This window comes from Uloborus diversus, chromosome 2 (genome assembly GCF_026930045.1).
Source record: "Uloborus diversus isolate 005 chromosome 2, Udiv.v.3.1, whole genome shotgun sequence".
NCBI lineage: Eukaryota > Metazoa > Arthropoda > Arachnida > Araneae > Uloboridae > Uloborus > Uloborus diversus.
In genome coordinates this window covers 109008317-109027946 of record NC_072732.1, presented here as the reverse complement: position 1 = coordinate 109027946, position 19630 = coordinate 109008317, and the positions used below count along the sequence as shown (strand labels likewise).

Below are 19630 nucleotides of genomic sequence, written 5' to 3'. Positions count from 1 at the left end.
GTTAATATTAAGCTTATTTATATTTTAAATATTTTCTACAATCAGCTAAGTACATGTGGGGGCAAAGTTAAATAGTTTATTTTGTTAACTTGCTCATCCATTTACTAAATAACTTACGTAGTCATTTGTTAATTCATTCATTTACATTCCTCCATTTAGTAATTCACTGATTTATTCATTTGTTCTCTTATTTTCTTATTCTTTCATTCGATTACTTGTTCATTAAATTTTTTCATACATTAATTAAATAATTTAATTTTTTGTTTATTGTTTGAGTATCATTTCATTTACTCATTAAACCTTGATTCATTTGATCAAAAATATTTCCTATAATTGAGTAGAAAATATTTCATTAGAAAAATATTTAATTTTCACTTTGCCCCATGGAAAAAAAAATGAAAATTTTCCCTTTTTTTTTTTTTTTAAGGCACAAATTTACTGCCAAAAAGGAAAAATACTCTTTCAATGTTAGTTTTATTATAAAATAGAATGTTCTTTCTTTATGTACTGTAATTTCCAAAATAAATTTCTAATTTGTTCATTTTGAAAAAGCTCACTCATATTAACCATTTCACTATGCCCCACATTCCTCTACTGTCTCTTGCCCCAAGACAGAGCTTGGGCCAGAGTTCACCTACCATTTGTACTGGTTATTTCCAATTTTTAAATTTTGCCACTTACATTCCTTTGCTTCTCACTTCCTCATTTATGGACATCATCCCATAACTCAAAATATGCAACTCATGTCAAGAAAGAAAGATTTTATATTAGAAGTCTAAAAATAGTAAATGTAATTGTTCAATCATGTTTTGTATTTATTCTTACAGGATTAAGTACAATAACTCAAAGCAGTAGTGAAGGCACTTTACGGGAGGAAAGCCCACCCCCTTATGCTGGCATTATAACTAGTAAGTTCTGCATAGAAAATCGGCTCTCTATTTTGGGGCAGTTTTTGCTGTTTCAACTCTAAATCATATCTTTAGATATTTTTGAGTGCAAGTATTGATTTTGCATGACTAACTGAAGATTCTATTTCTGTGTGCGTTGCATTACTTGCTGTATTTCTTGAGCATGTTTTTACTGATAAAACATTTTTCTCTGCTTGCTTTTTCTCATGCTTGCTCTCTGCCAGGCTGTCTAAGTTCTACTAAAGCCCCTCATACCAGTAGTTTTAAGGGTCTGAGGCGCTTAATCCATCGAGACAGTGGCATTTCTCTGACTTCTACTAATCTCATGCCTGTGAATACTGTTACTTCATATTCAGAACATGGTGAGCAGTTAGTATGCAATTGCTCTACATTTGTCTTGCTGTTCCTTTGTATGTGTCTATGTGTTTGTTTTAACTGGGAAGCATTTGGGAGATAACCTGTGCATGTTTTTATATTCTACGTGTAACTACTTTATATAGTTTCTAATTTGTTTTGTACTTTAGAATTTTTCTTTGGAGCCTAAAATTGTACGCATGAAATATAGCAGGTCTTTAAGTAAATATATCTGCTATATTATTTTAGCTGATATATTATCTGATCAAACTTTTATGAATATTTGTTTTGTTTAGCTACATCTGAATGCTACACTTAACACCAACTTCCCCATGTTACCTATAGTTGCCAGAAGAGGGAGTGATACCCTCCTCCCCATTTTTGAGCTCCCAGCTAAGAACAAATTGACCATAAAAGAAGCCCTTTAAAAATTTGAAAAGTGCTCTCAGTGCCATGACGGCCCTGTCCCCCCCCCCCTTCCGTTGGGCACATAAATGCTGATTAAAAAGATTAAAGGGAAGATAAAACGTGGCTTTGTTTTCCTTTATTTATTTATTTTTCAATGAATATTTGAAGACATATGTTATATCAAGTGCTTCATGGGTTAAATTTTTCATTGATTTATGCTTTATGTTTAGGTGTTATCAAAGAAACAGTCACTTAAATAAATGCAACATACAGGAAAATATAATTCATGCAAAACAAAGATTAAAAATTCTATTACAAACTGACCAAAATGCTTATAAAAACTTTTTAAAAAGGTCTTAGTTGCCCATTTCTTTAAAACATTCACTGTGTTTTTCTTATACTACTTTGTAACAGATGCACAAAAAGTTGTAAAATAAATACAGCAATAGTTTTTCTCTTTTTGTGTGTCCAAAATGCTACTGAATTGTTTTAAGCTTTAAAACATTTGTAAATTGACTACATAAAATATTCAATCAGATTCTTGTTCCATTTTCTAAATTTGATACACATGTTGCAGTTTTTCAAAAATAATTTTTGTTATAGTAAAATGATTCAGTTTTAGAAATTTATTTTGAAAAAAATAAGTTTTTCTAACTATTTCACTTAGCTTCACATTCCCTCACATTTTTTTTTCATCATTGCACATTTTGCAGAAACTTGTAGAAAATTATATTTAAAAAAAGAAAAAATGCATGTGATTAGTTTAAAGAAGACAATGTCCACTATTTCTTAATAGACATGTAATTTATGAAACTTAAATTTATAAGTCTGTATGCTGATGCAGAATTTCTTGTATTTACATTTCAATTCAAAGTGTTAGTTTTTTTTAATAATAATTATTATAATTTTTTTTTTTCATGTTTATATAATTTTAATAAAACATAGTTTAACAGGGTTTTTTATTCACTATATTGGTTTTAATTACTGTAATTTCGTAAATACTATCCTTGTGCATCATTTTATTAGATTGTGTAAAATTGAAGAATTTAAAATAATTGTCAGAAAAAGAAAGAGAGAAATAGTTATGTATATTGAAAGTATTCCTCCTCCTTAGCAGTCAAAATGTAGGGGAAAAAATATGCTATGAAAACGTCGCTGGAATATTATTGTAGTTTACATTTTAATGTTTACAGTTTTGCTTTAGCAGTCTTACTTTAATTAATTACTCTCAACAATTAAAGATTTTATTAGCTTTGAGTGCTTACTGCAGCTTTGATACTTTAAAAAAGTTATTAAATCAAATTCAACTTGCAATTGATGTTTTTACCCATTTCTAAAACTTATTTAAAATAAGTATTTTAATTACAAAGTAAATAATCTTTGCAATAGTTTTAATTGTTTGTATTTTTACAATGAATATCTTGCTATATTTAATTTTTTGATTTATATTTTTATTAGCTTCCTTGAATGGCATGTTACAGGTGATTTACCACTTTTTTAAAAGATGTTTTTGAGGCTTATTTTTTGCTGACATTTTGCTTGTTTTTGTTGAACCAATATGCCCTTCTAAACTATATTAATTGCTTTTTTTTCCATTTTGAGTAGCATATTATGTACTTTTTGAAATTAATTTTGCCAGAGGAGGTTTTTTTTGGAGATCAGAACTAGCACTTTTTATTTTTTGAAAGATAAATAATTTTGTTCTGTAAGTCATCTGAAATAGCCAAGCATTTTTGCTCAGATTTTGTTGGTGGTGTGTTTTAGTTGTTCAAAAAATTGAGCAATTAATTCAAAACTTTCTTTTAAAAGTAAAAGTTGTTTTTAAGCAAGTTACATTTTATTGAGAATTTTTCATGAACCATTTACGACTATAACTTAAATGTATAATTCAAATTTTTATGTTTTTGTGTGTGTAATATTTCCAAAAAGGAATGCTAAGTTAAATATTGATAATACTAAATCAAGAACTTCTTACATCATATTCTGTTTATGTAATCAATATTAATAATTTATACTACTGTGCTATAAACTGTACTGTATTTCTTAAAAGCTCGTTTTACTTTACTTCTTCTAGCTTCTTCCAATTTCAAGTTTTTTCCTTAAACAATTTAACTTTTCGTGTATGATTTCCTTTATCTCTAAAAAAAAAATAATAAAAAATAAATGATAAGTATGGTTCCCTGTAGCATGATTTAATCACGTTTTAAACAATTCTCAATATTATTTTTTTTATTTGTAATAAATCTTTTTTCTTTTTTTTCTTTTTTTATTGATATTTTAAAACAAAATCGAGGGAGGTAAATCTACTTAAACTGCAGATTTTTAACAAAATTGTGTTAAAATTATTACTAATATTGTTGTTTTTATATTAAATACTGCAACAAACATATTTAATTCCTGATTTTAAAAAGTGCTTGTGTTCAGAGAGTTTCTTGAGTCATTCCATTTCAAATCAGGCAGGCAGGTATGAAAAAGGTCATATGACCATCACCGATTTTTTTGAAAAAAATACAGTAGTAACAACTAAGGTACATATGAACTATCCCAAAAGGATTTTGCAAGAAAAATTTTTTTTCTTCAGTTACAGCCTGTTAAAATTCTGCACAAAATCCGCCATTTTGGAAAAAAACGGCAAAACACTCCATTTGAAATGGACACTATTTCCAAAGTATTTAACCTATTCTAATAATTCTTTTTTCTAAAAATAAATAAGGACCCATATATCCTCTAGACATCGTTTTTGAAAGTTTAGTTAGGTTTTTTGATAAAGAAAAAAATTCATTTTTGCCGCCAAAAAACTGCATTTTTACCAATTTTATGATTTTTTTTCTCCATGAAAAAAAAGTTTTTTTTTACTAAACGGAGATGGCAGTCTAAAGCCCTTATATGATAGTTTCATAACATATTTTATTAGAATCCTTCAGTGCATACAGCCTCGTAAATAAAATTTGAAATTTTGAAAATTTTCAAAAATTAGCGATTTTTGAAGTGATTTTACTCAAAAAACCCATTTTTTAAAAATCTAAAAATTGGCTCATTTGTACCCTATATAATGCTTAACTAGTGGATAGACACCGCATCCGGTATTTTTTCCCATAAAATGTTTTATGATTTTTTGAAAGTGACCTTATCGCCCATGGCATGCATGTAAAATAAAAATGTCTAATAATTTCAGTTTATGAAAATCTGATTATATTAATGCCTAATAGCTACAAAAACGGTGCACTTTATCAGGAACAACTAAAATCTTACTGACTTTTAATAATATATCAGTAACAAACTGCTTTTGATGATCCAGTCAATTCGTCTTTTTGTAAGACTCTGTGTGTAGTTTATAGGTAGAAGAGCCTTTGGTGATTATATTAATGACTAGCTATGATAATGATGTACTTTATCAGTAGCAGTTAAAATCTTTCCTTTTTTTTAAATAAATATTAGTTTATTTTGTCTCCAAAGCTATGCATTCACCGTTACTTTCATATGCAGCAACAAATCATATTTTTTCTCTTTCAATAGTCATTCTCTTTAACTCAATTACACGACAGGGGAAATCATCAAAGGGAAGAACAATACAATGCATTTAAAACGATTAATTTTAATTTCGTGCTTTGGTTGTCATTGGCGAATGTTGTCACATAATTTTTGGATCCTACCTCGTATGATTACTTTTATACGTAAGAATATTTATACTAAATTCAAACCGTAAAACTCACTTGTAGTTTAAGAATTTAAAATGCCCACCTGTTTTATGAGAGAAGTAATCAATTGAACATGGTTGTAAGTTGAGGTAACCAAATAGATCTCACTAAAGGTGACTATTATAGCCAGGGATCCAATTTCTAACAAAAGAAGTGCAGGATCCCTATAGCCTTCAGAGCTTGTTTTAATGCTTAAGTGGCCTGAATTCGGTCAAAAATACAAAAATTCGAGTAAAACAAATAAGGAAGTATGGGAGCTCAGCTCCCATAACAATTAGGCGCTGATCAACAGAAAAATATATTTATATAACGAAATACAAAAAAGCGAATTGACTGGGTCATCAGATATTTTGAAAAAAAAAAAAAACTGCTGGGTTTTATTCAGAATGGCATAGGAATGATGTGAAAAAAAATTGGACTTCATATTCGAATTCAGTTTTGCGTTATTTTGGTTTTACTACAAAATTTCAAGGTGTACGAACGCTTTTGGGAGCACCTGAATTAGTCATTAATATAATCACCAAAGGATCTTCTATCTAAAGGCTACACACAGTCTTACAAAAAGACGAATTGACTGGATCATCAAAAGCGGTTTGATATTGCTATATTATTAAAAGTCAGTAAAATTTTATTTGTTGCTGATAAAGTGCACCATCATTGTAGCTATTAGGTATTAATCCATTAATATGATCAGATTTTCAGTGACTGAAATTATTAGAAATTTTTATTTTACATGCATGCCATGGGCGATAAGGTCACTTTCAAAAAATCATTAAAACATTTTATGGGAAAAAATACCGGATGCGGTGTCTATCCACTAGTTAAGCATTATATAGGGTACAAATGAGCCAATTTTTAGATTTTTAAAAAATGGGTTTTTTGAGTAAAATCACTTCAAAAATCGCTAATTTTTGAAAATTTTCAAAATTTTAAATTTTATTTCCGAGGCTGTATGCATCCAAGGATTCTAATAAAATATGTTATGAAACTATCATATAAGGGCTTTAGAGTGCCATCTCCGTTTAGTAAAAAAAACTTTTTTTTTTATGGAGAAAAAAAATCATGAAATCGGTAAAAATGCATTTTTTTCGCGGCAAAAATGAATTTTTTTCTTTATCAAAAAATCTAACTAAACTTTCAAAAATGATGTCTAGAGGATATATGGGTCCTTATTTATTTTTAGAAAAAAGAATTATTCGAATAGGTTAAATACTTTTGGAATAGTGTCCATTTCAAATGGAGTGTTTTGCCGGTTTTTTCCAAAATGGCGGATTTTGTGCAGAATTTTAATAGGCTGTAACTGAAGAAAAAAAATTTTTCTTGCAAAATCCTTTTGGGATATTTCATATGTCCCTTAGTTGTAACTACTGTAATTTTTTCAAAAAAATCGGTGATGGTCATATGACAGACCCTGCCTGATCTGAAATGGAATGGCTCTCTTGTAGATATTTCCATGGCAACCATATGCAAAATTCAAAGGGGGGAGGGGCTCAGATATTTTCCCCGTGGTTTAGCAGGATATTTTCCACTAGGAAACCGATTTCAGTACAGATTAGAGTTTAAAAAATTTGACATTTTTAATAACTTATTCATTCATGGCTAGAGTAGAAATGTTTATACATTTTTGCAAAGAGAAAAGTACAAAAAGCAAGAAAATTCTAATTTTTGGGGGGGGGGGGGCTTAAGCCCCCACTTCCCCCCCCCCCATATGGCGCCCATGGATATTTATTAGTATCTGGACTTAGCTTGCTCTTTTTTAAATAGTTATATTTTGTTATGTAAATATTATGATTTGTCTGCAGTCCCATCTTTTTTTGGGGGGGGGGATTTAATTTTTAATTATTGATCTTATACCAAATGAATTAAACTAGATCCTTCGATTTACAAAGAAGCCTTTATTTTAAGTCTATTAAGACAATTATCCTTAAAAACCAATAATCATTGATACTTCATACACAAATATACTGTTTTTTGCAGCTCAGCTCTATATTTGAAAGAATTGTCTGAAAGTGCATTCAATGCAATTAATACCTATAACTGCATAATTAGTATACTTATGTTTAAACATATACTGTTTGTACATTTAAACAAAAGCTTTTATTAAAAGTAGCTTTTACTGCCAGGGCATATTACTGCAGTTAATTATTTGGTTTAAGTACTCTTTAATACTTGTTGAAGCTTGTAATTTATATGACAGAATATGAGAAGGGATCATCTTATATCAAAACTTCAACTGCTCTTCCAAAACTTGTTGAAACTTAAATGTTGTTGCATTCATGAAGGGACCTTGGAAATTCTTATACTGAACCAACAGACAATGCATCTTTATAAATAAATATTTTGAAGACCAGTGCATTCGATTGAGCAGTCATTAAGTGGGGCACCCGTCAGTTCTAGAATATAATGATGGTGTTGTAAAATCTTATTACAACTCCCAAACCCCCAACTGATATGTTTCTCTCATTTTAATTTTCTCTCTTTCCTTTTCTATTTATCTTTTTATCTCTCTCTATTTCTCTTTTAAATTTAATGAAAATAGCTACTTAATAATATCTTTTAAAATTTTGTGTTTGATTCTTAATTACATGTAGATTGTTTAATGAAATACATATATGGTTTGAAACTATAAGGCATTTTGTAATGAATTTCTCTGTATTGCTATTCTTACTTTTTATTTATTTTTCATGTGGTAATCAATTTATTGAAATGGTAAAAGTAGTCCTTCAATTGATAAAATTAAACTGGTACTTTTACACTTTATAAATCATTATTCATTTCATTGTTTGATGTTTTTCTGAAGGAATTCGATACACTCAAACCTGTTTTTGTACGTTTTTTTTTTTTTTTTTGCTGGGTGCGATTTTTTTTTTGGGGGGGGGGCGGTACATGAAAATTTCATTCAACTTGGGACTCGCTTGATGAAATGCTTTATAAGAGAAACAGGGTTTTTTATTATGCAGTCCCTATTCACCGCACAAAAGCAGGTTTGAGTGTACATCACGTTAGCTTATGCTCAGGAATTTTCTAAAAATTTAGCGTGAAAAATTTTATTTACGTTATTAGAGACCCATAGATGTTTTTAGTAATTATTATTAGGTAAAATTATTTATTGATTGTGTCTTTTAGGTTCTGCAAACATTCCTCCACCTTACACCAAATCTAGTCCTTCATTTGCAAGAAAGAATGCCGAAATTCCATCATATACTGCTATCGCTTCTGTTTCTCGAGTTGTTTATCCTAAAGAGTGCTATCGCCCAAGCGAAAATCTGTCTTTCGATACAGAAAGTGAAGACTTACAGATCCAAGAGGTAGATGACGACTCTACCGAACGAAGCGCTACACCGCCATCATTAGCATCCTGTCCTGAAATAAGTCGCCCAACATTTTCTGTTACTGATGGGTAAATCATTTTGTTACTTAAAGATGACTCTCAATTGATAAGTTACTACTGTGAGTTGATCAATGGAGAGTAATTTACTTTGATTGGAAGTGTTTTTTTTTTCATTGATTACTGAATAGAGGACATATATGCAACTAATATTTTAAAATTGATATATATCTGGAAGAATCACTGAGATATTAATGAAAATAACTTTTTTACTTAATCAAGAGCTATAGCAATTGAGAAACATTATTATATCTTCCTTTTGGGTTTAAATACTTTCCTTTAATCCAAGTTTGAGCAATTGTTAGTGTTATAACAGTATTTTTACTTTCTTTTTTATTTGCAATGATTTACATTTGTGTTTCACATTTTGAAATGGAAAAAACTTGAAGTTTTAAAAGGATGTGCTCCTTTTAAATTATTCATTTTTACTTTAATCTTATTTAAAGCTTTCTTGGAGCGATAGTTTAACCATTATAAGGAAAAACATACAAACTGTTAAAACATTTAAAATGACTAAAATAATTAAGTATGCTAATAAAAATTTCATATACATACCCCTTTCCACAACGCGAAAATTTGACTTAAACGAGGGGTCTTGGAACGCATCCCTCGCATAAGACTTGACTGTATTTGAAACACTGCATACCATCTTCAGAGATTCATTTGGAGTCTTCTTTCTTTGTGGAAATGCTGATTGACAGGATTTTCCCTTTGGATTAATGACGTTGCTTATTTTGCTCTTACAAGGAGATCGTACTATCTTAAAAATTCAGATCAAGCTGAAATTCAACAGATTAGTAATACCCCTAGAGAGTATCCACACAGTAAAGTAATAAAGTGCACTAACTAGAACATTCGGAGAAAACACCCCCTACAGTTTTATGCGCAGCTTATGTACTAGTAGAGGTTTTTCATTTGCATTAGCTTGGTGGCTATGTGGTCAGCGTACTGTATTCTCATGCAATCCATCCCGGGTTCGATTTGTCTTGAAGTATTATTTTTTCCACCAAAATGTACCTCACTTGTGCAACCTTGCTATGCCTAAGTATGTTTCCTTGAAATCTTTTACAGAAAGGTTGCTCCTGTAAACAATCTTCCTTTATACATTGTGCAAGATGTCAAAAAAGTTTTTGTTTTCCATATTTTATGATAATTTTCATTCTGGTGTATGTATATAAATAAATAATTGATGAATAAAAACTATATTGTATTACTATACGTAAATTAACAAGTCCTACCCTAATTTTGTTGCCGTGGTATTTCAAATGATAATTTATAATCAATTGAAGCTATTGTTATATAGTTATAAGTCATCCAGGGTTGGGTTCTCCAACGTGTGTGGCACTAGAATGGCAATATGGGTATGGCGATACAAAATAAGAAGGACAGGTAATAACAGGGTTCGTACGCTCCGGGAAAACCGAGAATTGTCAGGGAAAATAACACTGTCAAAAATGTCTGGGAAAAGTCAGGAAGTTTTCAAATTTTGTCCTCCAAAAAATTTTTTTCCATTTTTTTCCCAAGGAAATAAGTACCATGAGATCTAGTCTTCGTTTTTATTGTGATTTCACGAAAAAAATTGTAAATTTTTATCTAAACCGACGCTGGTACTTAAAAACTGCGATCGAAAAATGAACGTTTTTTTTTTTTTCACAACGAAAAATGCGCCAAAAGAGCGAAGATTTTCTTGCGTGGAGTCAGTGAGGGGAACGCATTTCTTTTCTACTGCCTAAAGTTTTCGATGGGTTGCCACAACATTCTGTTCGGTTCAGGGTTCGTACGCTCCGGGAAAATTTGGAATTATCATGGAAAATGACATAGTCAAAAATGTCAGGGAATTTTCCAAATGTGACCCCAAAATTTTTCTTTTCCCAATTTTTTCCCAGGGAATTTGGTTTTAGGAGGTCTAATCTTCATTTTTATCGATGTATTTAAAAAAATTGTAGCAATTTTAAAGCAATGAAAAAAGTGGCGATCCAAAAAATCTTTTTGGCTCTCAGTAGTTCCCAAGGAAAAAAAAATCAGGTGAACAGCAATTATGCACAAACTCAAAAGGAGAGAAGACAATTTACTGCTTCGGAAGCACAACCTGTAGATGGGAGGGTCGATCGGGGAAAATCGTTTTTTTTTTTTTTTTTTTTTTTTTTTGATCGGAAAATCATTTCAGCTACGTGTGAAACGTAGTCGCCATCTTTGGTCATTCACAAGATGGAAGTAGATACGATCCTAAAATGCCTAAGTTTCTAAAAACAAAGCAGAAATGGATGTTTTCTTTAATTGAAAACTGATGAAAATAGCAAAAAATGGTCTACAAATTGTTTTTCTATTGTTATTTAAAATAATTTTCTTGAGAAATGAAAAATTTTGTTCTTAAAACTTAATCTTATCCTCACTGCCTCGGACGCAAATGTGATAAAAACTTTTCAATGAATTATAGTTTCATGAAGATTTATTATTTTTTAATTGTCTTCATGCGACAAATTAAAAAAGTTATTATTTTTGGGCATAGCCGCCATATTTGGTCATTCCCAAGATGGAAGTACACAAGACCTTTTAAGTGCCTAAGTTCCCGAAAACGGCATTGGATGTTAATTGCAATGCAAACTATTGAAAACAACACAAATTGTGCCTTTTTTTCGGATAATTTGTAATTATTTTCTGGAAAAATCAAAATTTAATCTTCATAACATTTTTTTGTTTTAATTGATTTAGACTCTTATGTGCTAAATACTGACTATTTTGCTTTTATTGTAGCTTTTTAAGGATTATTAATTATTTATTACTACTTTTATACTATAAATCCAAAAATCTTATTATTTTAAATTTTTCACTTTGTCACCATATTTGATCGTTTGCACAATGGAAGTAGACCTTAACTTCCAGAAACAGAATTGGATGTTTATATCAATGTGTAATATTGAAAATAACATTAAATGTGCAAAAAGTTATGAATTTTTGAAAACTAACTATTACTTTCTGGAAAAGAAAATTTGAAATTTTAATGTAAGCATCCTTTAATATATGAAAAAAAAAAAAAGATTATTGGTATTGGCCTATGATCGGCGGATGTTGATTTTTCTTACTATGCATTACATGGTATGCCGATTGATGCAACAAGTTAACCATATTTATACTGAAATTTAGCTTTGCATTTTACTCAATATGTTTTGTGTAACCTACTTATAAGAAAATAAAAAAGTATTGTAAACCAAAAGCGGATGCTCAAAGGTTGCTGCAGGACTACAGCAAAACGCTGTAATATTACGCGTGACATCAAAGAAACGCTAAAATAAGTTGAAAGTACTCTGTTTTCAACAAATAGTAAACAAGTTAAAACAATTTTGAACAAAATGTTTAAAAAAAACTTAAAATTTTGACAGAGAAAACAAAGGGAAAAAAAATCCAAGTTTTTTTTTTTTTAATCTAAGGAGAAATGTTTCAGTTCTTCTGCATTGCTACTTTAAACAATTTTAATTATTTTGAAAATATTACTATTTAACCTTAAATTTTGAATGAAGCGAGTAACCTGGAATTTTCTAAAAAACAACCTGGAAAACCTGGAAAAGTCAGGGAACTTTTTTTAACCAAAAGTGTATGAACTTTGTATGAACATCTGTTTTATTAACACTCCATGGGCTGTCATTTCCTGCCAAAGCATTGGCAACTGCTCATGCACTACAAGTGATGCTCATTAGTATACATTATATTCCGCACTCAGCCGTGCGGGGGGCCCGCTACGCGGACCCCCCGGGCGGTGAAACCTAAGGCCTACGGCTAAGAGGTGGGGTGCGCGCGGAGAAAAGTATACATTATATTACAACTATCTTTATTTTCTCTATTAAAATACATTACATATTTAAAAATAAAGTATTATCTTCAATTCAATTTTCAATAAGCTGTACCAGTCGCTTTATAAAATTTATTTTAAAAAAATCTTTGAGAGATATCGAACCTAGACCGACAGCACAGGAATGCAGCTTGCTGACCACACAACCACCAAGCTGTTGCTGGCAAAAGATCTCTACCAGTTTTTGAGCTCGCACATAAAACTTTAGGGTGTGTTTTCTCGGAATGTTGGGGCTAGTGCGTTTATTACTTTACTTGGTGGATACTCTCAAGGGGTACTAATAATCTGCTGAATTTCATCCTGATCAAATTTCCGAGACTGTAAGGTCTCCTTGTTAGAAATTTTAATACCATGCATTTCCTGCCATTTTTTAATTGTGAAATAAGAGTACTTCTCTTTGGAAAGCGCAAAAACGTACTGTTTTTTTTTTTTTTTTCAACACTTGTTTACATGCAACATTTTGAGGGAATAAAAAATTTAAACATGGCAGACTATAGTTAATGTTTCTAATTCTAATCAGTTGCAAGCTTTTCTCCCTCAAATATATTTCCCTTTTTCTGAATCCTTCATCGAAACAGCTCTAAAAATGTGTTAACACCCTCTGTATTTTATCTTGTAGCATGAACTTATTAATATTCATTCCAGGAATTCTGCTGAAGTTACATCAAAACTTAAAGAGCCAGAATCACCCAAATCAGTGAAGCTCTCTGCAGAACATTCGAACGGAAAGATGAGTGATATAGTTCGAAAAATTAGCACAGGACTCTTAGAGAAGAAGAAAAAACCTGCAAGTTCTTTAGTCGAAGCCATGAAAAAAAGTTCTAGTTCTTCGAACATTATTGACAGTGCTGAAGGAGGTGCATCATCAGAATCTTCTTCAAGTGTCATTGCTGAAGAAAAACAGAAGAAAAAGAAATTTTTTCAGCAATTACGACACCGAAAAGTGAAATCTTGACTTTCATAGAAAGTCTTGACATAACAAATTTCATGTGATGTTTAATATGAATTTTTAAATAGACATTGCGTACGATTGGGCATGCTTTGCTGAAGAGAACCAATTCACAATTCTGTTAAATTTTGTGTTAAATAATGTCTTTTGACCATTATCTTTGAATTCAATAAGCATAATAGACAAATAACTTTTGAAATGACTTCCAGTTAATTGTGTGGAAAAAAACATTACATTGCTTCCTAACATCATTTTTCCAATGCAATTTTCTGTGTTCTTGTTACCGAAAAGGGCCAAAATAAATCCCAGCACCTAAAATAAAATTTTTCATGCTTTCTATTTTAATTTCTGAATCTATTCACTGTTCATTGAATGTGGCTCAAAAATAGAATTAACTTTACACATTTACCTTCATTATGTCAAAGACGTTATACAATAGTATTATTCATGTTTCATAACACAATTTTAAAAATCTTTTAATTTTTTTACTTGTTTGAAACAGTGATAAATAATATAGAAACCCATTTGCAAGACTAATTAATTATTCATTTTACATTGGAAGGTTTGACACATTGTCCTTTTCTTTTTTTTAATGTATTTTATAACAAGTTTGTCTCGAATTTTTTTCATAAAAAAAAGTAAACCTTTCTTAAAAGTATTTAAAAGATTTATTTAAAGAGGTTTTCTCCCAAACCATACTGTATTAGTCAACCCCCTAACTTCTTAAACTAAAAGTTCGAAAAAATATTTTCTTGTATTAGAAGATCACAATTTTCCAAAGTTTTCAATTTCTGATTATCACTGATATCAATCCGAAGATATATGGAGCTGATGGAGAAGTTATGTAGAATTATGGATTAACAGAGCTTTATGATTATTTGGGTTCTGAATTTCATTTTAATCAATTTTAGCAATAAATTTAATTTTAAATGTAAGCAATAAAGTATTTAGAATTTAACTGTGTAGATATAGTTGTTGTCTTTAAGAATCTTGAAAATTGGCAATTTAGAAAGTATCTTTTTCTTTTCATTAATTTTGAGTGTTTTCAACTTTTAGTTCGTGTAAAAAATTATTAGTATTTAATATGAGTATATGGCATTTTTTATGTGTTATTTTTAAATAATTTTTGAACAAAGTGACCATGCACTGAAATTTTTTTTACATGTATCCCTTTGAGGAATGTGCCATGACTTCAGCATTTTTTAAAAAGAACAGTTTAAACATTTTTCTCAAAACTCTTACATTTTTTAGTGAATTTTTAAGTAAGGGAAAATCTAATGAAGCAAAGAAATGCAACATTGAAAAAAGCATGAAGAATCAAATAACTGCTATATTAGATTCAGGGGCGGATACAAACGGCCATTTTAGGGTGGGTCATGCTGAAGAATGACCCCCCTCCCCATGATAAACCAACGGTTTTAGGTACGAAAAATTTCGGAAACTGCTCGGGTGTCTGTAAAAAGCACCAAATCGGCCAGCAATAAGGCACTTAGGAGGCATAAGGGGCCATTCATTAATTACATAAGGATGATTTTGGCAATTTCTGACCTCCTCTCCCCCCATGTAAGGGTACATAAAAAATTTTCAACCCCCCCCCCCTCCTCCTCCTATTCTTACTTAAGATTCCATTTCGTTTTCCAAAATGATAAAATAACGAATCCACGAATCTTGTATCACTGGAATCGTTATTAAAAATTCACTATTATTAAATTAAACCTTATTGTATCAAGAAATATTCACTAAGAAGTTGGAATTTAGACTAAATGTTTTTCCAACATTTTTTTTGTATTGATGCGATACTAATTAAAAATAAAACATGCCCTGCATAGTGCGATTTTTTAATTTTATTTTACACCACTCATTCTTTGTAAAATAAATAAAAAACAGCTCATCCTAATAAGTTTTTTATTTTCCAGGTGCAAATGAAATATATCCCTGCCAAAGCAGTAGACCGCGCAATTTCTAATGTAAAATATCGACTTGAAAAATATTACATAAGAATGGGTTTGGACCCCCGCCCCCAAGTAAGGGTATGTAGATATTTTTCCAACCCCCTTCCCCCTCGGGACCCTTACATAATTAATGAATGGCCCCTAAACGTTATAAATTAATTCCATAAGCAATAAAAAAAGTATTTTAAATATTTACTTTTAAAAGCAATTAATGAATTGAAAAAGACTACTGAAATCATCTTATGTCCTAAAAATGGAACTCTGTATTGGAAGGTGAAAGTATGCGATGGCTATCCGTCCCCATTTTTGACACTATATTCCACATTTTTTGGGGATCATAGAATCTGTAATATTAACAGCCTTGAATCTAGCCCAATTTTACAAAAAAAAAAAAAAAAAAATCATTTTCAGGGGCCACACCCCCTAACCCCACTTCTTTTGACCCCCCCCCCCTTTTTTTGGTGCACCAGTCACCTATGAGTGCATGTTTTAACGCTGATCATGTGTTTCATTTATTTTTTAAGTCTGCTTAAATTGTGCTGATGTCGAGAGCAGAACTGCCAGTTTTAATCTGATACAAAAAGTAATATCTTGTGAGCTGGTTCATTATGCATTTTCATGCCCGATTATTTTATCATTTGTTTTATTCCTCTCCTAAATTTCACTATGTGAAATGATATCATTTTGTAAAGCGTAAAAGTGAAAGACATGTGTGAAAGATTGTATATTTATGAGTGTGTATTAAGTAAATGCATTTGGGCATTTGCTGTTACTTATATTTATTTTTATGGTGAAAATTTGTATTTAAAAACATTTAACTTGGGTTTTAGCTTGACTCATTACAAATAGTTTTAATTTATTTGTGTGTGTTATATTTTGAAGTCTTATGTACTAAACATGTTTTACATTCCATGTGCTCTGTTCACACATCAGAGTCTACTTTGGTACGTCAAAATTTGTTTACAAACTAAGAAAAGTTTTTCAATTTATTAAGAGTATTTATATAATGTCTTTTACATAATAGCAAAATACATTTGTTCAGCAATTAGTTTTACACTTTTTTTTTTTTTTGTAATTTAAAATGCGAGATAAAACTTGAGTTTTTGTTAGCTATCCATTTAAAGTTTGATACATCTGGCTCATAATATCCAACATGATAAAAATATATAAAAGATTTCTGTAATGATTTCATGGTGAATAATTAATATTAATCACTTCGTCTCATCAAAGTAGTTAGTCCTGAACAGATCCCAGAAAAGCCACTTGCTTCGCTCTTGATTGAAGTAACTGGATAAATGAACTTTAAATTTTGAAATTGGAGAACAGTATTTAATTGACTATACAGCAATACACTGTTTTATGTTAATGTTCCCATATTTAAATGGCAATTTAATTTTAAAAGTGGTTACATAAATAAGTATTTATTATTATTATTATTTCCCTTTTTGTTAAGTTTACCAAAAAAAGCGACTTATTCATGAATAAACCAGTGGATCCAAATTCCTTTATGGTGCTGTTTAAAATAAAATATTGCTGTAACATTACCTTTTTATATTTTGTTGCTAAAAACATCATGCAATTTTGATAAAATTCAAACAATTGTTACTCATAAAAAATATTTAGAATTTATTATTGCATCATGTAATTAGTCCTTAAAAAGAACCGTTTCCCTTTTATCTATAATTAATACTCTATGATCCAGTGCATTAATTATGCACTGAAGCAGTCTATAATTAATACACTGTAAAAAACTCCTTTAACAGCAGAAGTTAATTTTATGCTATTCTTGTGCTCTCCTAATTCAGTTTTTTATTGCTAAGGTTTAACTAAATTCATTGCAAGTCGTTATATATTTTTCTAAATGTTTTTGTGTTCAGTGAATGCAGTTGTGCTATAGCATTTTGTCATTGATTTTTTCCCTTTGATTTGGTGATGATCTCAGTGAATTAAAATTATAAAAAATATCTATCATTAAATTCATACCCCCCCCCCCCTCAATCATATTGGCTCTATTTGACTAACTGACCATTCAAATCAAATCAACAAATCGCTCAATGTCGCCATTTTCAAAATGTGCCTAAAACCTATGCAATTCACAAGCCTTAGAATGGCTTGATAAACTATGCAAAAAAAACTTTGGTGTTCTCTTGTTGAAACTGTTTATGTGTAATAGTTCATATAATTTATGTGAATCATGTGTGTTAGTCTAGATAACAAAAGGTATTTATAAATGTTCAGTTATGTGTCTTACAGACCTATTCTACAGTGGCACAACTTCAGCAGCAGTATAAGTAGCATGTGGACACCTGTGAGTTTACTTTATAACATCTGAATTAAGTTGAAATAAACTAATAATTTTAATTGCTGTAAGCAATGAATTGGTGTGCTACAGTTTGGTCATGCTGTTCTAACCAATTGCAAATGAGATAGCTGAAGTCATTAGTTTTAAAGCTGTTCAAATGCTGCTTTTGCTTAGATATTACGGGAAATTATATTAGGGTTGAAGACAGTGATGTTCCCATCAATTTTTATGCGGGTATACTCCCAGTTATCCACTATGCACAACATTTATATGCGATCATAAGTCGTTCAAAAGATGCTGATTTATTGCTTACGTTCGACGAGCGCGACCGGTTAGTTAATCACGTGACAGCTAATGATCACATGCTCCAATCAACCAATCAACTGCTTAGAATGGTAACCGGTTGATCATAGAACGCTGCGGTTAGTAACCGGTCGACGGGTGAGGTTCGTCGAACGCAAGGATTAAGTGTTAAAAAATATAAAGAAATAAGGTTACTTGTGGCAAAATGTGGTTAGAATAAATATATTTTTTTTGCTTTAGGAAAATTTCAAAATGCGATGATAGAATCTGAATTATAAAGGAAAATTTTGAAGCTTGAGGGTATATGCGACATGCAGGGTTCAAAAATATCATGATATTTTGGAAGATATCGAAAATATCCGATATTTTGATATATATCGGATATTTTGATGTCTATCCGATATTTTCAATTAGCACAAACTGAAGTCTTCAAAATAGTAAATGCATCCTCAAATCCCTCTTTATTTTCTTATATTATAATTACAATATGTAGACTTAAAATCAAGGCTTATTTATGTAATATTTCATTTTACATTTCTATCAATTTTATCGGAGTTAATTTAGCATTAGCTGTTTTACTCATTTTTCTAAGTTATATGATTCAGAAATAAATAATATACATTAGTCGGTGTACAGTCATGAGACATTTTCTTTTTTTCTGAGCAATGTTTAATATTTAATGAGGCACTTTTAGTATGAATTAAAATTGATACATTACTAATAATTTTATGGATACAAAATACAAGTAAAAAAGGAATATTATTCTACTTTGTTACATTAATAACGTATTAATACATCACAAAAATATAGTACATAACTTTTTTGTTATTTTTAATAATAAACGAACAATATTACTATGATTAATATACTTTTCATATTGGAAATATCGTAGTTGAAAAAATAAATATCAAAAATATCATGATATTTTCAAAATATATATCGTGATATATGGATGCCTCACTTGCCAAATCGATTAACTCCATAAAACAAAAAGTCGAGAAAAGTGATGAAGAAGATAGTGTTATCTATAGGAGTGAATGGGCCCTCGTGTTACGTTTTCTGCCATCGCAGGATCAGAAATGTACTGAACCAAAACTTTAATATAAATGCACATGCTAAGCATTGATTAAGCACTATTAAAGCAGAAATGCGGATTTTTTTTAAGTGGAGTTAATCGATTTGGCAACTAACGCAGCCATGTATCGGCAAACCCTGGCTATATGTCTAAAAATGTTTGAGAGTGTATGGAGCCCTCTATGGTACCCTATGGAAACACAGTTTTCTGGATTAGATAAGTTGTAATGGAGTTAATAATTTAAAGGACTACTAGATCTTCATTGGGAATTAACAACAAAGTAGCACTAGATGAAATACACCGCCAGCTCAGTCAATTCCAGCCAAGGGCTGCAGTTTTGTGCTTATTAGCACTCGTCAGGCCGGCATAGGAGTGACTGAGCTGGAAGTAGAAAACCTCTTAAGGAAGCCAAGAGTGCCAAACAAACTGGTAGTTAATACAGAATT

The 19630-nt window shown here is 30.4% G+C and overlaps 1 protein-coding gene across 1 annotated transcript in view; it reads left to right on the top strand.

The window, feature by feature from the left end:
* LOC129216475 (stromal interaction molecule 1-like) overlaps window positions 1-15924 on the top strand; it is a 62514-nt gene extending 46590 nt beyond the window's left edge. The window contains exons 11-13 of the mRNA XM_054850690.1: window positions 828-908; window positions 8495-8768; window positions 13249-15924. Of these exons, the coding sequence (XP_054706665.1) occupies window positions 828-908; window positions 8495-8768; window positions 13249-13558 (665 nt within the window). The 3' untranslated portion in view covers window positions 13559-15924. The remainder of the gene's footprint in view (window positions 1-827; window positions 909-8494; window positions 8769-13248) is intronic.
* The last annotated feature ends 3706 nt before the right edge of the window (window positions 15925-19630 follow it).